Here is a 17,998-nt window from a genome sequence, read left to right as displayed (position 1 = left end):
ATCCTGATGTTTTTAAGTTTTGAAGCTGTGCTGTTTATTGGAAATAATGCGTGGAAATGTAATTCCACACAAACACAGACACTTTGGGACATAGATTTGTACTTTTGAACTTTGTACTGCAAAGAAACGTTAGGTCCTTTTATCTAGAATTTAGTACGATTTTTTTTACAGTTGAAACACAGGCACATACATGCAGAAACTAATGTGTTACTGCATGTGTTTTTCCCTGGAAAACAGGGTTGAATTTGGCAGGAATTCCCGATACGCTAGCTCCCAGTATTCAACAATAAGCCTGTCACTGTATAGAGTCCCTTTTGAGTCTTAATTTTGTTTTTCTTTGGCCGTTTCATTTTCTTTTATAGTTGAACATTTGTTACAGGAAATCTTCTCTCAACTACAGAACCTCAAAATGTTTGAAAATTGAATAAATTTCACCAAAAAATAGAGATAATAGATAAAATATCAAGTTTAATATTGAATTATATATATTTGAACAGCAATTTGGTAAATAACTGAAGAAATGATTCAAACTTTGTTTTTTCTGCACATTTCTTGTTTAAATGAATTACATACAGTGGGGCAAAAAAGTATTTAGTCAGCCACCGATTGTGCAAGTTCCCCCACTTAAAATGATGACAGAGGTCAGTAATTTGCACCAGAGGTACACTTCAACTGTGAGAGACAGAATGTGAAAAAAAAATCCATGAATCCACATGGTAGGATTTGTAAAGAATTTATTCGTAAATCAGGGTGGAAAATAAGTATTTGGTCAATAACAAAAATACAACTCAATACTTTGTAACATAACCTTTGTTGGCAATAACAGAGGTCAAACGTTTACTATAGGTCTTTACCAGGTTTGCACACACAGTAGCTGGTATTTTGGCCCATTCCTCCATGCAGATCTTCTCGAGAGCAGTGATGTTTTGGGGCTGTCGCCGAGCAACACGGACTTTCAACTCCCGCCACAGATTTTCTATGGGGTTGAGGTCTGGAGACTGGCTAGGCCACTCCAGGACTTTCAAATGCTTCTTACGGAGCCACTCCTTTGTTGCCCGGGCGGTGTGTTTTGGATCATTGTCATGTTGGAAGACCCAGCCTCGTTTCATCTTCAAAGTTCTCACTGATGGAAGGAGGTTTTGGCTCAAAATCTCACGATACATGGCCCCATTCATTCTGTCCTTAACACGGATCAGTCGTCCTGTCCCCTTGGCAGAAAAACAGCCCCATAGCATGATGTTTCCACCCCCATGCTTCACAGTAGGTATGGTGTTCTTGGGATGCAACTCAGTATTCTTCTTCCTCCAAACACGACGAGTTGAGTTTATACCAAAACGTTCTACTTTGGTTTCATCTGACCACATGACATTCTCCCAATCCTCTGCTGTATCATCCATGTGCTCTCTGGCAAACTTCAGACGGGCCTGGACATGCACTGGCTTCAGCAGCGGAACACGTCTGGCACTGCGGGATTTGATTCCCTGCCGTTGTAGTGTGTTACTGATGGTGACCTTTGTTACTTTGGTCCCAGCTCTCTGCAGGTCATTCACCAGGTCCCCCCGTGTGGTTCTGGGATCTTTACTCACCGTTCTCATGATCATTGTGACCCCACGGGATGAGATCTTGCGTGGAGCCCCAGATCGAGGGAGATTATCAGTGGTCTTGTATGTCTTCCATTTTCTGATGATTGCTCCCACAGTTGATTTTTTTCACACCAAGCTGCTTGCCTATTGTAGATTCACTCTTCCCAGTCTGGTGCAGGTCTACAATACTTTTCCTGGTGTCCTTCCAAAGCTCTTTGGTCTTGGCCATGGCGGAGTTTGGAGTCTGACTGTTTGAGGCTGTGGACAGGTGTCTTTTATACAGATGATGAGTTCAAACAGGTGCCATTCATACAGGTAACGAGTGGGGGACAGAAAAGCTTCTTACAGAAGACGTTACAGGTCTGTGAGAGCCAGAGATTTTCCTTGTTTGAGGTGACCAAATACTTATTTTCCACCCTGATTTACCAATAAATTCTTTACAAATCCTACCATGTGGATTCATGGATTTTTTTTTTTTCACATTCTGTCTCTCACAGTTGAAGTGTACCTCTGGTGCAAATTACTGACCTCTGTCATCATTTTAGGTGGGGGAACTTGCACAATCGGTGGCTGACTAAATACTTTTTTGCCCCACTGTATGTCATACCTCTCTTAAAGGGCATTGTCAGTACCATGTAAACGTGTATGGGCTGATTGTGGAAGCCACTAAGTATGCAGGGATAATAAAGGCAGGAGGTATGCTGACAGCTTTCTGAGGGCCAAACCTGTGAGGGTACTTATGGTATTATATTGCTATTCATAGAGTCTTCACATTTTAGGTATTGGCACAGACACATCTTGTTTCTGAAGAGCAGGTCTTTAATTTTAATGTCATGGAAGACCAAGGACTGAGGAAACTGAGGAAACCGAAGAAATCCACCATGGTGGTCTTCCTTGGTTGCCCTACCTTTCAGTATTTCTTTTGCTTTCAATGGCACATGATGAAAAATGGCAGCTCCAGACTCAAAAGGTGATCGAAAGCTAAATACAAATACAAGCAAAAACATGCAACTCTTTAATATATTTAACACTTTCATTTGAGTGGTTACTTTATAATATCTGGTAACATTTTATAAAAATAAACAAAATACTGCTCTATGGACAATTTTTTTAACTCCAGGTTTACAAGCTGCTACATTGGTCACTTTAAACCACTCCAAACTGTAAACTGTAAATTGCAAATTCTAATCGCAACTTCTCTTGATCCTCTATGACTTAAGTGGATATTTTTCTTACTCCTTTTTATAACTATTTATTAGCTTTTTTGCCCTGATGTAACCAGAGCTTTGTCGTCTTGTCTGTTTGTATGCTGCACTGGATATAGCAGAGATGACAATAAAGTTTACATTTACTTTGACTTTGAAAATAGCACAACAGGATGGAGACCTAAATGAAGGACTCAGGAGACTGAAACATAAACTCGAAATGAAGCTTTAATGTAGGACTCTCTCTCTCTCAAAAAAAAAAAAAAAGAAAATACAAAAATCCCCCAAAGATTAGGTGGGAAGGAGCAAGGAAACCAAATACTAGGAATCTTCAAGGAAACATAGATGAAGGGGACACACAACAATGAGGGTCTAGACAACAAAGGATAAAGAAAGGCTCTGACAATATGTACACAAGCCAGGTAACAACACATGTCTTCATCAGACATCTGACACCTTTTGATATAATATAAGCCCATTAAAAACAAACAAAAAACAAACAAACAAAACTTTGGAATATTCTATAGAAAAGGATAAACAGTGTTTCCACAGCCATCAATGTAATTATGCAATATCTTGATGCATGCTCAATCATCCAGGTAAGTAAATCCCAAAAGGTTGATTCTGTTCATCTGGACGTTGTGTTTTCAGCGAGTGAAATGTTTCGTCATTTCTTCAGTCTCATCTGCCTGCAGGTTTGACTCTTATCATCCACTGGAGCATAAACTGGGTGTCATCAGGACGCTACAACACAGAGCGAACACCATCCCCACAGACACAGCGGCCAGGGAGGCACGCATCAAAAAGGCCCTGAGTAAATGTGATTATCCCAGCTGGACATTTGTCAAAGCTGGGAAGTTGCCTAAAGAAAGCTCCAGCAGATCCAGAAGAGAAGGACAACTGCTGCCAAAGCGAAAACCCTTAGTGTCAGGAGTATCGGAACAGTTGAGATGCATTTTTTCTAAACACCATGTCTCCTGCAGTCTATTTACACCTACAGGCCAGTGGACACTCTTTCAATGATGAGGATGTACACATCCTGGACAGGGAGGAACGCTGTTTTGAGGGCGGAGTCAAGGAGGCCATTTACGTGAAAAGGGAAAGAGCATCTCTGAATCTAGGAGGGGCCCTAAGGGCACATCCTTTGCCATCTTACAATGCTGTGATTGCAGCTATTCCCCAACTCTCTGCGAATGGTACTCATGGCCATTGATCAAAATCCCTTGATAAGTGGTTGTTGATCAGTGGTCATGACAATTTGCATATTAATTATCAAGAAACTGACCTCACAGCTCATTGTTCATTCAGTGTGCTAGTTTCAGTTATCGTGCAAATGTTTTTATAAGGTAGGGGAAATCTTCAGTCAGCTGAGAATGAAGAAGTCACTTGGATGAGTGACGAAATGTTTCTTGCACTGAAAATGCTACGTTCAGATGAACAGAATCAACCTTTTGGTAATTATGCAATACTTTAAGGCCTATGGGCCATACTGAAGGTTGTCCAACACTCAGAAGGTTGATAGATGGATCTCCCAGTGGGTGGATGTGTCAGATTATCCTTGGGCAATATACTAAACCCTGAGCTGCCCCTGACGCATCCATCATAGCGTGAATGTGCATGAGAACGTTAGATAAGACCAAGACCTTTGGCCTAGTAAGTAAGCGTAAACACACTGGGGCATAGGGTATTATGAGGTAAGAAAGCTGGGACAGAACCCTTGAAGGATCCTAGGCTAAATCAGGACTGATGTGATTATACTGTCTTCCAGGCATTGGACAAAAACCTGGCAGCGGTGTTGAATTGTTTTTGGTTCAGGTAGGTGAAAATGTTGTTAGAGTAAACAAGGTGTGGTGATTCAAAACTATTTCTATGTCTTTGAAAGAGAAACTATTAGTATTTTTTGAGAATTCGCTAAGATAATAAAAAAATGATTGCACAAACTTTGCTGTTGATTAGCAGAGTTTGTTTTACCATTTGCACAAGGGACGTTCAGTGGTAGAAAATGACATGACACCCAGAGAAGGTAGCATTAAAATTGAAAAAGACACCATGACTGTGAATAATACTTTTAATGTAGAGCGTGTATAAGGAAATAAAATTGGCACCAGATCCTTGGGGATATGTAAGAGATTCAAATGTGGATAAATAGTAGTGCTCTGTTATCAGATGTGTTAACGTCTGAGCTATAGGCTATATTGCACATTTTTAGTTCAGGTCCTGGATTTCTGAAGCGATCAACATGTTCAAATATAAATCATGATTTATGGTAAATGAGTGTTTTTAAATAGGGTATGTTCCCTTTTTGTCATGAGCCTGGGTCTTTTGACCCAGCGTTTTGAGTTTTAATTTATTTTAATGTTTATATTGTATGTTTAAGTTCATTAGGTTGGCGAAGGTTATTTGTTTATTAGATCCCCTTTGTGTTTTCTACCACTGTATTTAAGTTTCCCTCTCCCTTCATGTGTTTCGTGCCTAGTGTCTTTTGTTGTCAAGTTTGTGTTGTCATGTCTGCGTCTCATGTTTCCTGTTTTATTTTGAAGGTCTATGTCCTATGTCAGTATAGTCAGCTTGTTATGTCAGGTTAGTGTCAGCTGTTTCCCCATGTGTTTCCACTTCCCCTCATCACCCTTGTGTGTATTCTGTTCATTCGTTGTCAGGTCGTCTGTTGTTCCATGCCACCTTTCCAGGGCCTTTCCATGTTCAAGGTTTTGTTCTTTGTTCAGTAGTTAATTTTCCCAGTTTAGTTCTATTTAGGTTCTTTCCTGTGTGCCTCTATGTTTTATGTTTGTACTTTTAGTTTTGTTTTTTTTGTTTTTTTAAATCAGCCATATTAAATGGCTCGCTTTTTGTGAATATTCACGTTTTCTTCCTCGTTCTCTGTGTCTGCATTTTTGGTCCTCTACGTCACTCCATACAGTCTGCCTCCACCAGACCGTGACACTTTTAGAGTTTCTATCATCACACCTATGGGAAAAATACCACCCTCTCCATAAAACAAACAAAACAAATACCACCCCCCCACCCGATGTTCATATACCTGCATATGGACATCAAGTCAAATGATTTGTGTTAAAATAGTTGGCCACAAGCAGTGATGCCAATTATTTTGAAGTTGAGTAGAATTTGTTGTAATGTTCTAACATGACAGATTAAAAAATTAATTAAATCATTTATGAAGTGAGATCACTTATCAGAATTCTTTTTGTATTTTTTTTTATCCTAATTAATTTTTATTTTCTTTAGTCTTGAATATACACTCGATAAACTACTGATGGCGAGAAAATGCAGGCTGACTTACACAGCAACACTGATGCTGCTTTTAATAACCTGGAAGGAGAGCACGTATTGCAATGGGCTTACAGGTTGGTCCCAGACGTTTTTCATGTACTTAGACTTTGCTTGATAGAAATGACACAAACGGAAGCTTCTCCTTTAATATGAAATGTTTTTAAATGGCCCTCTGCCACTGGAGAATGTTCTAACATGACAGATACCAATAAATGAAAATGGGTGAGGTGCTTTTAGGCAGTTCTTTACACTTGCCAAGTTGGGAAATAACGCAATACCTTGTCTTCTGTCAAGTCTTTACCTTCAGGCATTTTTCCCACTTCAAGGCAATTTCCCTGCAATAAACAGCAAATAAATAGTTCATGTATACAAATAAAAAACTTGTGAGATTGAATCCCTTCTGAAAGATGCAGTACGGCCTCAGATGCATGGCGTGGATCTCATGGTTGTGAAGAATTTGGACCCAAAATGCAGACTCCAGACAGGTTTAAATGAGCAAAAACCAAGCCTTTATTTACATGAGGCCACAAGTCTAGTCGGTGAAAGAAACTAGGAAACATATAAGGGGCCCACTCTAACAGACAAGCAGTACATAATAACGAACAAGGAAAACCGAGGGCTTAAATACACATGATGTAATCAGGGAACGAGACACAGCTGCTGAAAACAAGGCGCAGGTGAACAAAATCAATTGACGATCAAGAGGGGAAGCAGAAATGAACATAATGCACATGAGATGAGAGACTCAAAATAAAACAGGAAGCCAAAACAATGAGACGGAGACTAAGACACAAACTTGACAGACCAAAGTAAACACAAAGACAAAACTGACTAAACATGGGTGACATAACAGAAGCACAGACTAGGCACAGGGAAGTGAAAACTACAACAAAATCAATGAAGAGAAGGCAATGTGAATAAATCCACAAATTTACATGAAAAAACAAGGAACTGTATCACAATAGTAGTGTTTCACTACTATTGTAGTATTAAAGAAGTTTCTTTACAGTACGCAGTAACTTCAAGACCCAGTTTATCTGTTATGTCACAGTGTAATTTGGTGGTTTACTTGCTAATGCTCCCACTCATCTGTGTATACATTGTGCTCATCTGACAGCAGTATGAAAAGAGGAAGATCACAGACAAGATTCATGGATGTAGTGAAAGAGAACATGCAGTTTGTGGCTGCTGATGATGTACAAGGTCTTGCTTAATCATGCTTAATCATGCAAATTGACTGGAGAGGCTGAGGTCTACATGAGGAAGTGCCTTGTACTTTCGAAATGCCTTAACAGCCTTAAACTCTACAGCGACGGGATGCTGTCATTGCCCATCCCTGGCCTGGTAGAAGAGTTTAAATGTGCAAAAGTGAGGCTGGAGACGTCACTCGTGGACTCCTGAGAGCCCATAGTGGGAGGTGGTGCTCCCAACCAGCAACAGGGAGAAAGTGGATCCCAGTCACAGCTACAGGCCGAATCTGCTCTTCTCCATCATGATGTGGTGGGTCACGTCCAACAGGGCAGAGGAGGATTTTATCTTGGAGCAGTAACACATCTCTGGCAACAGGCATCTGTAACTGAACAATGAGCAATGGTGCGTTGACGGGAGGAAGCAGCCAGACGTGCTGGGCAAGCAGGGTCGCCGGATGAATTGGGAGTGTGTTGAAAAGAGAAAACTCACATGGAGTGAAATCTGGGGATGGAGTCTAATAGGCAGGAATAAGACATTCCTCAAAGTAACCAAGCCTCAAGACTTTCTGCACTAGAAACAATGCAATATCAGGGATTTGTAACATCTAGTTGTTTTATTGAATGAGATTGTGGGACAGAAAACTGTTTAAGATGTAGGGAAATAAATATAAATATGTATAATGTATGCCATTTGGCAAGCACTGCTGGCCATGCATTCACTGTCAAAATGTTAATTTTGTTGTTTAAGCTAAACATAGAATTTTGGTAATGGCAATGACAGGAGCATTAATCAAATGACTTTCTTATAAATTTCTTCTTGGTTATACTATTTTCTGTTAACCCCCCATCTCTCTCTCTCTCTCTCACACACACACACACACACACACACACACACACACACACACACACACACACACACACACACACACACAAAGAACCCAACCCCAAACTGTGTGCCATCTTGTAAATTCCATACAGGTACTTTTGACTGCTTCTTTAATTGTCACTGGTCATGAGCCACATGTTTTAAAGTGGTATAGATTTTACTTCCACCCCCTTCTTGAGCCAACCCCCCCTCCCCCAAACCCTTCCATTTTCCCAGCAGTATTACGCTTGCTTGGCTACTGTTACCTCCCAAAAATTGAAATTATAGAATAAAACAAACAAATAAACAAAATAGAAACCAATGGTCCAAAAACAAAAGATGTTTATGATTAAATACTATTAAAAGTTCACTGTATTATTATTATTATTATTAGTGTTTAGTTTGTAACTTTAGAATTTTACTAATTTAAAAAAACACATTAAATACTAAATATCACCACAATAAGACCACTTGTACAAAATACTATTTTGTACAAAAAAAAAACAAAACAAAAAAACAAAAACTTGGTGAGGTGATCAGGATAAGTAATTTTTGTGGGGGGGAAAACCTCTATGTATGTTATGTCTTTCTTTCTTTTCTGTATTGCGCTTTGTAGACGGTCCCTGCACACTCGTCTCACATCCAAGTGCTCACAGAGACCAGTCATTGTTAGCCCAGGTTGGAAAAGGATTCGCTTTAATTAAAATAAACTTTGACATGTAAAGTGAAGCCATACGGATCCTTAGGTTTTATTCTCTCCCCCCTTCCTGCCGCGCGTAATGAGTACCTTTTAATCTCTATCAAAATGTTACATACAGGTTCAATCTAATCGTTTTACAGACTCCTCCCTATCTGTGTTTACTTTGCACTTCCACTGAAGAGAATCTTCATTTTGATATTATTACTTACAGTAATCAGCCGCTGTTTATTATTCAATTGTTTCCTCACTTGTAGTCTTAAACTTTCCTAATCGGGGAGGCTACAAATGCATCAGTCCACCCACGCCGTGCCAGTCTGCTGTGCTCTGCCCGAACCTGCTGCAGCAGGAAAACAGCGCTCTTAGCCAACGATCACGTAAGTATTAATCTGGACATTTGTGTTTATTTTACTTTTATTCACGACATTTAAAAAATTAAATCATTTATGAAGTGAGATCACTTATCAGAATTCTTTTTGTATTTTTTTTTTATCCTAATTAATTTTTATTTTCTTTAGTCTTGAATATACACTCGATAAACTACTGATGGCGAGAAAATGCAGGCTGACTTACACAGCAACACTGATGCTGCTTTTAATAACCTGGAAGGAGAGCACGTATTGCAATGGGCTTACAGGTTGGTCCCAGACGTTTTTCATGTACTTAGACTTTGCTTGATAGAAATGACACAAACGGAAGCTTCTCCTTTATTATGAAATGTTTTTAAATATGGCCCTCTGCCACTGGAGTTCTGAGGAAAGAGCCTATCCTGCAATATGATGCAGAAGGAGATTTATTTTTACATTTGGCAGCAGTTTGTTGAGATATTCCACTGGATACTGTTGATATAAAAGAAGCTTTTTTTTTTTCCATAAACACAAACTCTACAAATATTTGTTTCCTTTACAGTGAGTCCTCCGAAGAACCTTGTAATAACAGACCCGGGGCATCTTGGACAACTGGAGATTACATGGAATCCCCCAGACAGCTTGCCTAACGTGACAGAGTGCTCAGTACGATATCAGCTGGAGTACAACACCTACCCGGAGAGCTGGGCTGTAAGTGCTTAGTCTTTTTATCAGATCTTACACTGAAGCGCATAACCTGCCTGAACTCCTCCCAGAATGATTTTCTCAAGAACATGACCTGCTCTGGTAATGGGCCAATTAATAGCCGTAATTACAAGCAATAAAATGTTTACTTGAAATGATATCTTAAGTGACTTTACAGTATAAAAGCACCTCAGCAGGACTGTAACTCTGCAGAGATCACAAACATACAGCCTCTTAAAGCTGCTTCATCATGATGGGATTCGTGTCTCTGTAATTTTAAACCCAAATTTGTGGGGATTTTCTAATTGCACTTCCACGTATTTATGCCCAAGCATCTATGTCTAAACAAGATAAAAACAGAACATATTCTTGATACTTTTTCCAATTAATGTGGGTGAGGCAATGCTGTTAGTTATGTCTCAGTAACAATTAGTATGACGCACTGATCATTATCTTACAATGAGTGAAAGAACGAGCTTATCTGCGCCTATGATAACTGTGCCTGATAATGAGACGTGTCTAGACAACTATGCAAAGCTCTTTTATATCCTTTAAACGGCTCAAGTAAAATATGAAACAGCAGATATAATGTGACTTACTAAAAATTGATGCATAAGTTGTGTTTTTGTTGTTGTTTTGTTTGTTTTTTTTACACAAGCCTCAGTAATACGGTAAAAGTTTTGTGGGAGAAAACTGTCTACACATCTTTGTTAAATGAAATAAGAAAAAACTCAGTAGATCAGGAAACTTTGGCATGTAGTAACTCATTTGTGCTTTTGCAGAGCATCAGGACAAGTAAAAGGACCTACACCGCTCAGTTTGACCTGATGAAAGATGTTAGAGTGAGAATCTACACCTTGCTGAGTGGGACCTGCACCAACGATACTATGATCAAGAGCACAGACTACACTGAAGTCATCCAGAAATCTCCCAGCACAGGTCAGCCTTCCAAGGCTTATAAGATTTGTGATTACAGAAAAGGAGTATTAGTAAGATCATAGCTAATTTGATTCTTTTCTTTTTTCATGTTTAGGTGTTTTGGGTACTGAAGTCCTGGATTTTAAATGTGTATTCCACAACATGGAGTACACAGAGTGCCAGTGGAGAAGAAGTGAAAAGATACCAGACAACTCCCTGCAAAAGCTATATTTCTGGTATGTCTGCCATGTCAGAGCTTTGTTGGCTCGTGTTGTGGTCCATAACAAAATATTCCACTATCATTTGGAACGGCTAATGACATAATCAGCTTGTTTAATTTTTCCTGAGACAAATCTGTCCACTTTCTCTAATATTTGATGAGATTTCTATTCACCAGTTAACAAGATATGAAAAAGGGCAGTACATCAAAAAAATGGTGTAATAACTAAAGTGATTGTAAAACCTGCTTCTTTTCATAATGTGTGCTGTTTTCATCACTGTTTAATTGTTAATGAGGCTTACGTTCATAAAAGAACACCACAAAACAAAGAACAGCTCCAGTTAATTTCCTCCGGAGAATAAAAGGAGAAAACAATCCAGTTGTCTTCTTCCACTGATGAGCGGAAGAAAACTGGGCAACACTTTTATGTGCATAGTGTTGAATGAGAATAAATCTTGTTAAGGCACATACCCACGCAATTATCTGGAAACTGCAGCGGAAACATTTAAGATCACTTCACGCTGAAATGCATCTTTTACTTTTCTTAGTGGGAAGGATTTCCTCAGTACTGAGTTACTCATGTCTTTTGCTGATTAAGATTTGATGTTGTCACATTATGTAAAGCAGGATGTGGATACAGAAGCTTATCTGATCTGTTTGTTCTGCAGGCACAAAGAACTTGGACAGGCTGAGGAATGCCCAAAGTACAAGACATCAGGCGGTGTCACGATAGGGTGCACATTTGCAGATGTACCGCTTCCTGTATTCACTGATATCAACTTCTGTTTAAATGGAAGCTCTCCTGAGGGGCCACTAAAACCAACGTTTGCCTCCCTGCAAATCCAGAACCATGGTAAATAAATTTCCTGCTCCAGTTTTGACTCACCGCTTGCTCAACTTTGATTTGACCGAGATCCGCAACATCTGTAATACCTCCTTGCATGCTATCACAATTGCTGATTTTGTTTTCCTGTGTTCTTGATGCATTTATGCAGTGAAGTGTGCAGCCACAAAAAAACTGCATCTGCAAACAGGTCCTGACAAGTTTGAACTACACTGGGAACATCCAGATGGAAAGGTTCCTGGCCACTGTCTAGAATATGAGGTGGAACACACTCAAGAAGGACCTGATGGAAAAAAACCATCGGTATGGTTTATACAACATGTGCTTTGTTATTAATATTATTTTTAACTCTAAGGCAAATCTGTATCACAAGAGCATTTTCCCTTCCACCTTGCTGTGCAAAGAGTCTTTAGATTTGGTTTGAGTGGGTTTGTGGGGATGTAAAAGTGGGGAACGCATTGCATAAAAACAAGTAAACACAGGATTTGAGATTGTAAACATTCAGGGAAGAGCTTTATGTCTCAAACTGCAAAAAATCCACCTTAAAAATTCACGTTCTCACTTTGTCTTTATTTCTAGAAATGCTCCAATCATTTCTGTGCAAAAGCTTAATTGCATTAATATTTATTTAGATTTGAGTCTTCTTTAACTGAAAAAATGAATCAAGTCATAAGTCATTCATGGTGTTTGCCACTGCTATCAGCTGTCTGTAGCTATTAGCACATTCCTGATGTTTTGAATGACTTGACAGGTCATGGTACTTCATTCCCACTCACCTGAATCTAATTGGTGTCACACTTGACTTTAACACAATAATAGAGCAAAACCACTAAAATACCTCAAGATCACTGGTATTAACACAGCAACCTAGACAAAACATAAAGGTGGGAGAACATTTTATTTCTGACATTTTTCCTTTGTTGTACATCCAGACATTCCACTTTACACCTGTATAAAAAAAAATTAACTAACTTGTTTGTTTTAGCTGTGCACGCTTTATTAAACATGCAAACTTTTTCATTCATCAAATATCTTTTTATTGAAAGGAATGCCTTAACATTACTTCAGGCACTGTGGCTTTGGGCAGCTAATAACAAAGCTGCTAACAATTTGACTTTGTGGTTTTATAGACCTTTAAAAAGTGGAAACTATTAGAGTCTGTGGTTTTGCTTTGCTATGCAATTATTTTTTTTAATCCCACAGTAAAAGGTCATGAAAAAAATGATGGATGTGTTTTAAAGTAAATAGAACAATAAAAAAATAAGTAAAAACTCAAATTTTAAAACAAATCCTCATGACCATCACTGAGTGGAGATTAATGAGGTTACAAAGGGAATTTAAGTGTACCATGAAGTACAAAATAAAATAGGGTTACGAGTCTTTGAGACGCAGCTGAAAGCTGTCTGCTTGACAAAGCAGTGTAGCCTTAATTGGTCAGATGCCCAGTGCTTAAGCTTGGGTATGAGCCCAGAACTCTGCATTAAAGACCCAGTACTTACAAGAAGTGTAAATCTGGTTTTCCAGATCAAAAACAGCTGCTTAACACTGTTAGACAGCAAAGTGGTGAGTGAGTTAAACTGTCATAAAACCGAAATGAAGATGACGAAACTCATCAAAACTTAAGTACTTTTTGGGTCTGTTAACTCTGTTGTTGTAGTAATTATTTACTTTATCTTTTTCATTGACAGACAAAATCTCTGCCAGGAGGGCGGACAAGCCTGAGTTTGTCCATCGACATCAACAAGACCCACTGCTTCAGGGTTCGGTCTAAGGTGCATAAGTACTGTGCGAGCACGAGCTACTGGAGTGACTGGAGCCATCCAGTATGCCAACCAGGTAAGAATGTTTCGCACAAAAACGTCTTATTTTTTGGCTCTCTGGAGTACTGGATGTTTTCAGGTTTTCATTTAAAAACCATATAATTTCTTCTTTTGACACAAAAAAGCCATTCTTTTTTTGATGAGTTTGTAACTGATATTGGGAAGTGGCACTCTTGGTTTCCTAGGGCAGTAGGAATATTTATCAAAATACAATCAACTAATCAAAATACAAAAAGCCCCCCCCATTAAACATAACAAAAGCCAAAAGCTTGGAACTGCCTGTTTTGGAAAAAATAAAGACATTTATACTAAAAAACAAAAGATTAGGCGCCAGTTTGGCTCGGTGCTTTGAGCAGTCGGCCACATGCCACACGGCTGACAGCGGCCAGTCCGGGTTCGGGTCAGACCCACGGCCCTTTGCAGCGTGTCTTTCCCCTTCTCTCTCTGCCCCTCCTTTCCTGTCCTTTCTTCACCGAGTCTTTGAAATACAACTGAAAAAGGCCAATATTTTGCTGTTTACTAGCAAAATATTGCAAAGGGAATATCAGAAACAGCTAAGCTCTCTCTTGACTTTTGTGAAATATTAATCAAAGCTGCTTTTAACTAGAAGAGGGACCGTATATAAAAATAGCAAATAAAGTACAGTACAGTATGTAAAATCATGGATTTCTACTGAATCTAGAAGGTTAAGGTCTGTACTTTGCATAAGGTGGCACATATGTTAATTTTGAGTGCTATATTTAGAATAAAACACGATGTGATATACTTTCATCTATGATAGAAGACAGTTTTCTTATCTTGTCTCTGTTATAAACTTCGGTACCCAAAGCACTTTCTTGCTACAAGCCCCTAAACAAACGTTTACACTCCAACAACTGCACCAGGGGCGTTTTGGGGTCCAGTGTCTTGCCCAGGAAGACTTTAACATGCGAACTAGGAGAGCCCGTCATTGAACCACTAACCTACTAAAAAGAAGACGACACACTCTACTTCCTGAGCCACAGCTACTACATGATGTTGGATAACACAAAGTGATTAGTTGACCAATTCAGCATTAAGGCTTTAAATTCCTGAGTGTTACTTTTCATCTCATATTCCTAAGCGATCTGTTCAAAGTGTGTTTCCTGTAAGTAAAGGATTTACAAACTAAGCTGTAAAGCATTTCTTTTGTTAGCAACAAGTCCTGCTAAACCCTCATAGTAGTCTCGTTGATTTCAAGCTGGAAGATCCTGACGCCACCAAGAAATAGTAAGTTTTAAGATTATCTCATTCAAGCATGCAGTACGCTTCAATTTATGTCAATACAACCAATGTAGCGAAATATGCATAACAATGTTCTGATTTCTTCTTTTTCTTGCTTTTTGTAGCCACCGATGTTGCCACGATTGGAAAGTCCCCTGAAGGAAAAGCTGAAGGATCATTTTCATCCAGGCTCGGCACAATATTTTATAACATGTTGGACAAATTAATGTTGCAAAAGTATTAATCCAATGTCCAAAATCCAAAACACAAAAAAGAACATCTCCAGTCTAATCCAATGAAAGACGGAATATTAGAATTTATGTAGATTGTTGTGTTAATTTTCTGTGTAATTCTTTTTTCTTTCTGTTGTGAATGTAATGATTGATATCTCAACATAGCAACAGGTTGTAAATAAAATGCATCTTGTAAGATGTAACATTTTTCTACATCTGAAAGGCACTTTAAGGCCAGAGCGGTGGTGTACAATGTGGAGGATCAGTTGTGTCCCAAACTTTTTATTGTGGCCTCTATAAAGTAAATAGTCGCTGAACCATGCCATAAAACGGACCTTCCCTTGTCCTGTTTTAAATCATTTCAACTGCTACTTAGAAACATTTGTTCAGACTATGATTGTAAGCATTAGTATGCAGGATACGATTGTATTTTTGGCCTATGAAGTTTCACAGAATAAAATTTTTTATTGGTGTGCTCGTGTGAGTCTTTCATTGAGATCCAGTTGGTTGGTTTAGACCAGGGGTGGGCAACTCCAGGCCTCGAGGGTCCTGCAGGTTTTAGATATCACCCTGGGTCAACACACCTGAGTCAAATGATGAGTTCATTACCAGGCAAGACATGTTGAGGACATCATTTAACCATTTAATAAGGCCTGGAGTTGGTTTAGACAAAGACATCAGACTTTCTAGTATAGTGCTATTACTACTACTCTCATTGTACTACTACTACAACAACTTCTGATAATTATGCTTTTCAACAGAAAAGTCCATTTATTTCCCGCTAATCCAGTCACGGGTAGGCAGGAGGTGGGGCTAAAGCCTATCCCAACTCTCATAGTCCACCAGTCCATTACAGCAAGCAACAAGAAATTTAAAATTTGGACAATGCATGGAGAACGTGTTCTGTCTGCAAACCGTGCAAATACAGATCTTATATATTGGACAGTTTGTTTGTGCTGATTCGTAGTTATACAGATTTCAGTTGACCTCACTTTATAGCGTTTTGTTGATGTGTTTCATCGAAGATGAGCAGCTGTTCTCCAACCTGATTTTACTTTTGTGTGCTTATTATAGAGCAGAAAGACGTGACACCTGAACCAGATGCCATATGGGATGCCATACCTGTCTACATTTACATCGCTGTTGCCATTATTGCACTGCTAGTGCTGTCTCTGTGTGCGTGGGCAATGTTCAAACTGTAAGTATATTCACACCCATTACAAAATGTGCCAACATGCAGATAAAAAGCAAACAGAGCACTAAGCTGTCCTTTGGATCTCAGGAAGAAACCAGTGCAAGAGAAAAAAGTGGAGTCTCTGCTTACATCCCTGTTTGCCAGGCGTCCCCTTCTTGGTCCCACACAAGCCTAAAAAGGCAAGAAAAGCTGTACCTTCCTCCGACGCAAAGAGGACCTCATATAAATATTTTACTGTTGCACTCCTCCTCAGTCATTGTTTAGGTTCTGTAGTTTCAAAAGGCACAATGAAGCACTCAAAGATGGCATAGCATGCAGACAGTGAGATTGTAATCACATGTTTCAGAAGATATTACATTTAGACTGAAGGTCATAGTTTGTCTGTGTTTGTATTATATCATATAACTACATATTATTCCAATATACTATATTTTTTGTATTTTTGTGTATACCTTTCTATATAAATGTTTGAACTGGCCTGTTAACTGGACTGCTTCACTGTACCAGAAAGTATCCTATCGTTGTTTACTTTTTAGCTATGACATTTGCCTATTTGTTAAGGGAGGAGAACTTACTTTGGGATTACATTTTTTAAATATGTTTTTTTACTACTTATGATTTCTTATCTGGTTCATTTCGCATGGATTTGTATTGATGTTGTGGAGAAATAACGTTTTTAGTGAAATCTGTTTGTTGTTTACCTCATGCCTCAATTCTTGCCAGTCAGCTCACACAATAAAGACTGTTTTTGTTTTTGTGTAAAGTGTAAAATATGTGTTTCATAAATGTTAAATGGATTTCAACAAAGTTATTACTAAATACTTGGAGTCAAGGAACTTTGCTGACACCTATGGATGAATTAAATGGAGAAATTGAACCAGTTAGTTGTTTCAAATGCCACATGTCTTTGCCAGTTTTAATCCCCCCCCCCTGTTTTTGGAGGCTTGAACTTTATCCAAACTAACCTGCCAAACAATGTTACATCTATTTCTGTGCAACCCTTGCCAAACACCATTTATTGTATTAAATCATAGAGTTGATCCAATTTTTATGACATTGAAAGTGCTTTTTGGCTGCCATCCATTTAGTCCAAATAAATAATGAATGTTTACATTTTTAAATTAATGGATCACATATATCTTTTTGATTTCTGATCCTGTTGGGGTTGGTGGGTTTTAGAAAGCAATAGAACATATACTATAAAATTAGGCTATCAAGTTGGTGTTGAGTGTTATTCTTACCAGCTTTTATATGTTAAAGCATATTTTATGGAATAATAGTGCTTGTAATGAATGTATTTTATGCTCTTATTTGGGTTTGATGTATTTCATTATGTGCTTAATTCTAATTAAAATAAAGAATAATGTTCAAGGTCTCTTCTTTACATCTTCGCATTAAAAAAATATAAACTAAAAAAAGAGAAAAGGGATTTTCTGTTTTAACAGAATGTAAGTTTGTAGGAAGCAAACACATACTCCATTTTTTTTTTTTCATTGGCAAAGATTACTGGGGCGCACTGGAGAACGCTTTGTTCACTCCAGATCGCAAATAAGTGTGAGACGTGGTTTTGCAGAGAAGCTACATAGTTTATTAATGAATACTGAGTGAGTATAGTAACGCAGCCAACGAGTTATGAGTTATTCAGG

At 38.6% G+C, this 17,998-nt stretch overlaps 1 protein-coding gene across 3 annotated transcripts; it reads left to right on the top strand.

The window, feature by feature from the left end:
- Positions 1–8,789: 8,789 nt before the first annotated feature.
- il13ra2 (interleukin 13 receptor, alpha 2) lies at positions 8,790–17,723 on the top strand. Of its 3 annotated transcripts, none has more exons than XM_082547954.1 (10): positions 8,790–9,205; positions 9,347–9,465; positions 9,738–9,886; positions 10,663–10,819; positions 10,914–11,034; positions 11,687–11,871; positions 12,014–12,165; positions 13,551–13,698; positions 14,857–14,930; positions 15,050–15,643. In XM_082547954.1, the coding sequence occupies exons 2-9, from the start codon at positions 9,375–9,377 to the stop codon at positions 14,880–14,882; spliced, it is 1,029 nt and encodes a 342-aa protein (XP_082404080.1). In that variant the 5' UTR covers positions 8,790–9,205; positions 9,347–9,374; the 3' UTR covers positions 14,883–14,930; positions 15,050–15,643. The 3 variants fall into 3 exon arrangements, with proteins under 3 accessions (XP_082404080.1, XP_082404081.1, XP_082404079.1); XM_082547955.1 differs by having other exon boundaries at positions 14,902–14,930; positions 15,050–15,642; XM_082547953.1 differs by lacking the exons at positions 14,857–14,930; positions 15,050–15,643 and adding exons at positions 16,232–16,355; positions 16,440–17,723 and having other exon boundaries at positions 8,791–9,205.
- Positions 17,724–17,998: the final 275 nt, after the last annotated feature.

Source organism: Aulonocara stuartgranti (assembly GCF_965226115.1).
Source record: "Aulonocara stuartgranti genome assembly, chromosome: 10".
In the NCBI taxonomy this organism is placed as follows: domain Eukaryota; kingdom Metazoa; phylum Chordata; class Actinopteri; order Cichliformes; family Cichlidae; genus Aulonocara; species Aulonocara stuartgranti.
Note: the sequence above shows the minus strand (reverse complement) of the source record. Positions and strands in the feature narration are given on the sequence as shown.

What these genes read in the sequence shown, in the direction of transcription:
- il13ra2 (XM_082547953.1), top strand. Translation starts at nt 9,375, where the DNA reads ATGGCGAGAAAATGCAGGCTGACTTACACAGCAACACTGATGCTGCTT. An exon ending in GTATTGCAATGGGCTTACAG is followed by an intron (nt 9,466 to 9,737) that starts GTTGGTCCCAGA and finishes TTTCCTTTACAG; the next exon opens with TGAGTCCTCCGAAGAACCTT. An exon ending in CTGATGGAAAAAAACCATCG is followed by an intron (nt 12,166 to 13,550) that starts GTATGGTTTATA and finishes TTTCATTGACAG; the next exon opens with ACAAAATCTCTGCCAGGAGG.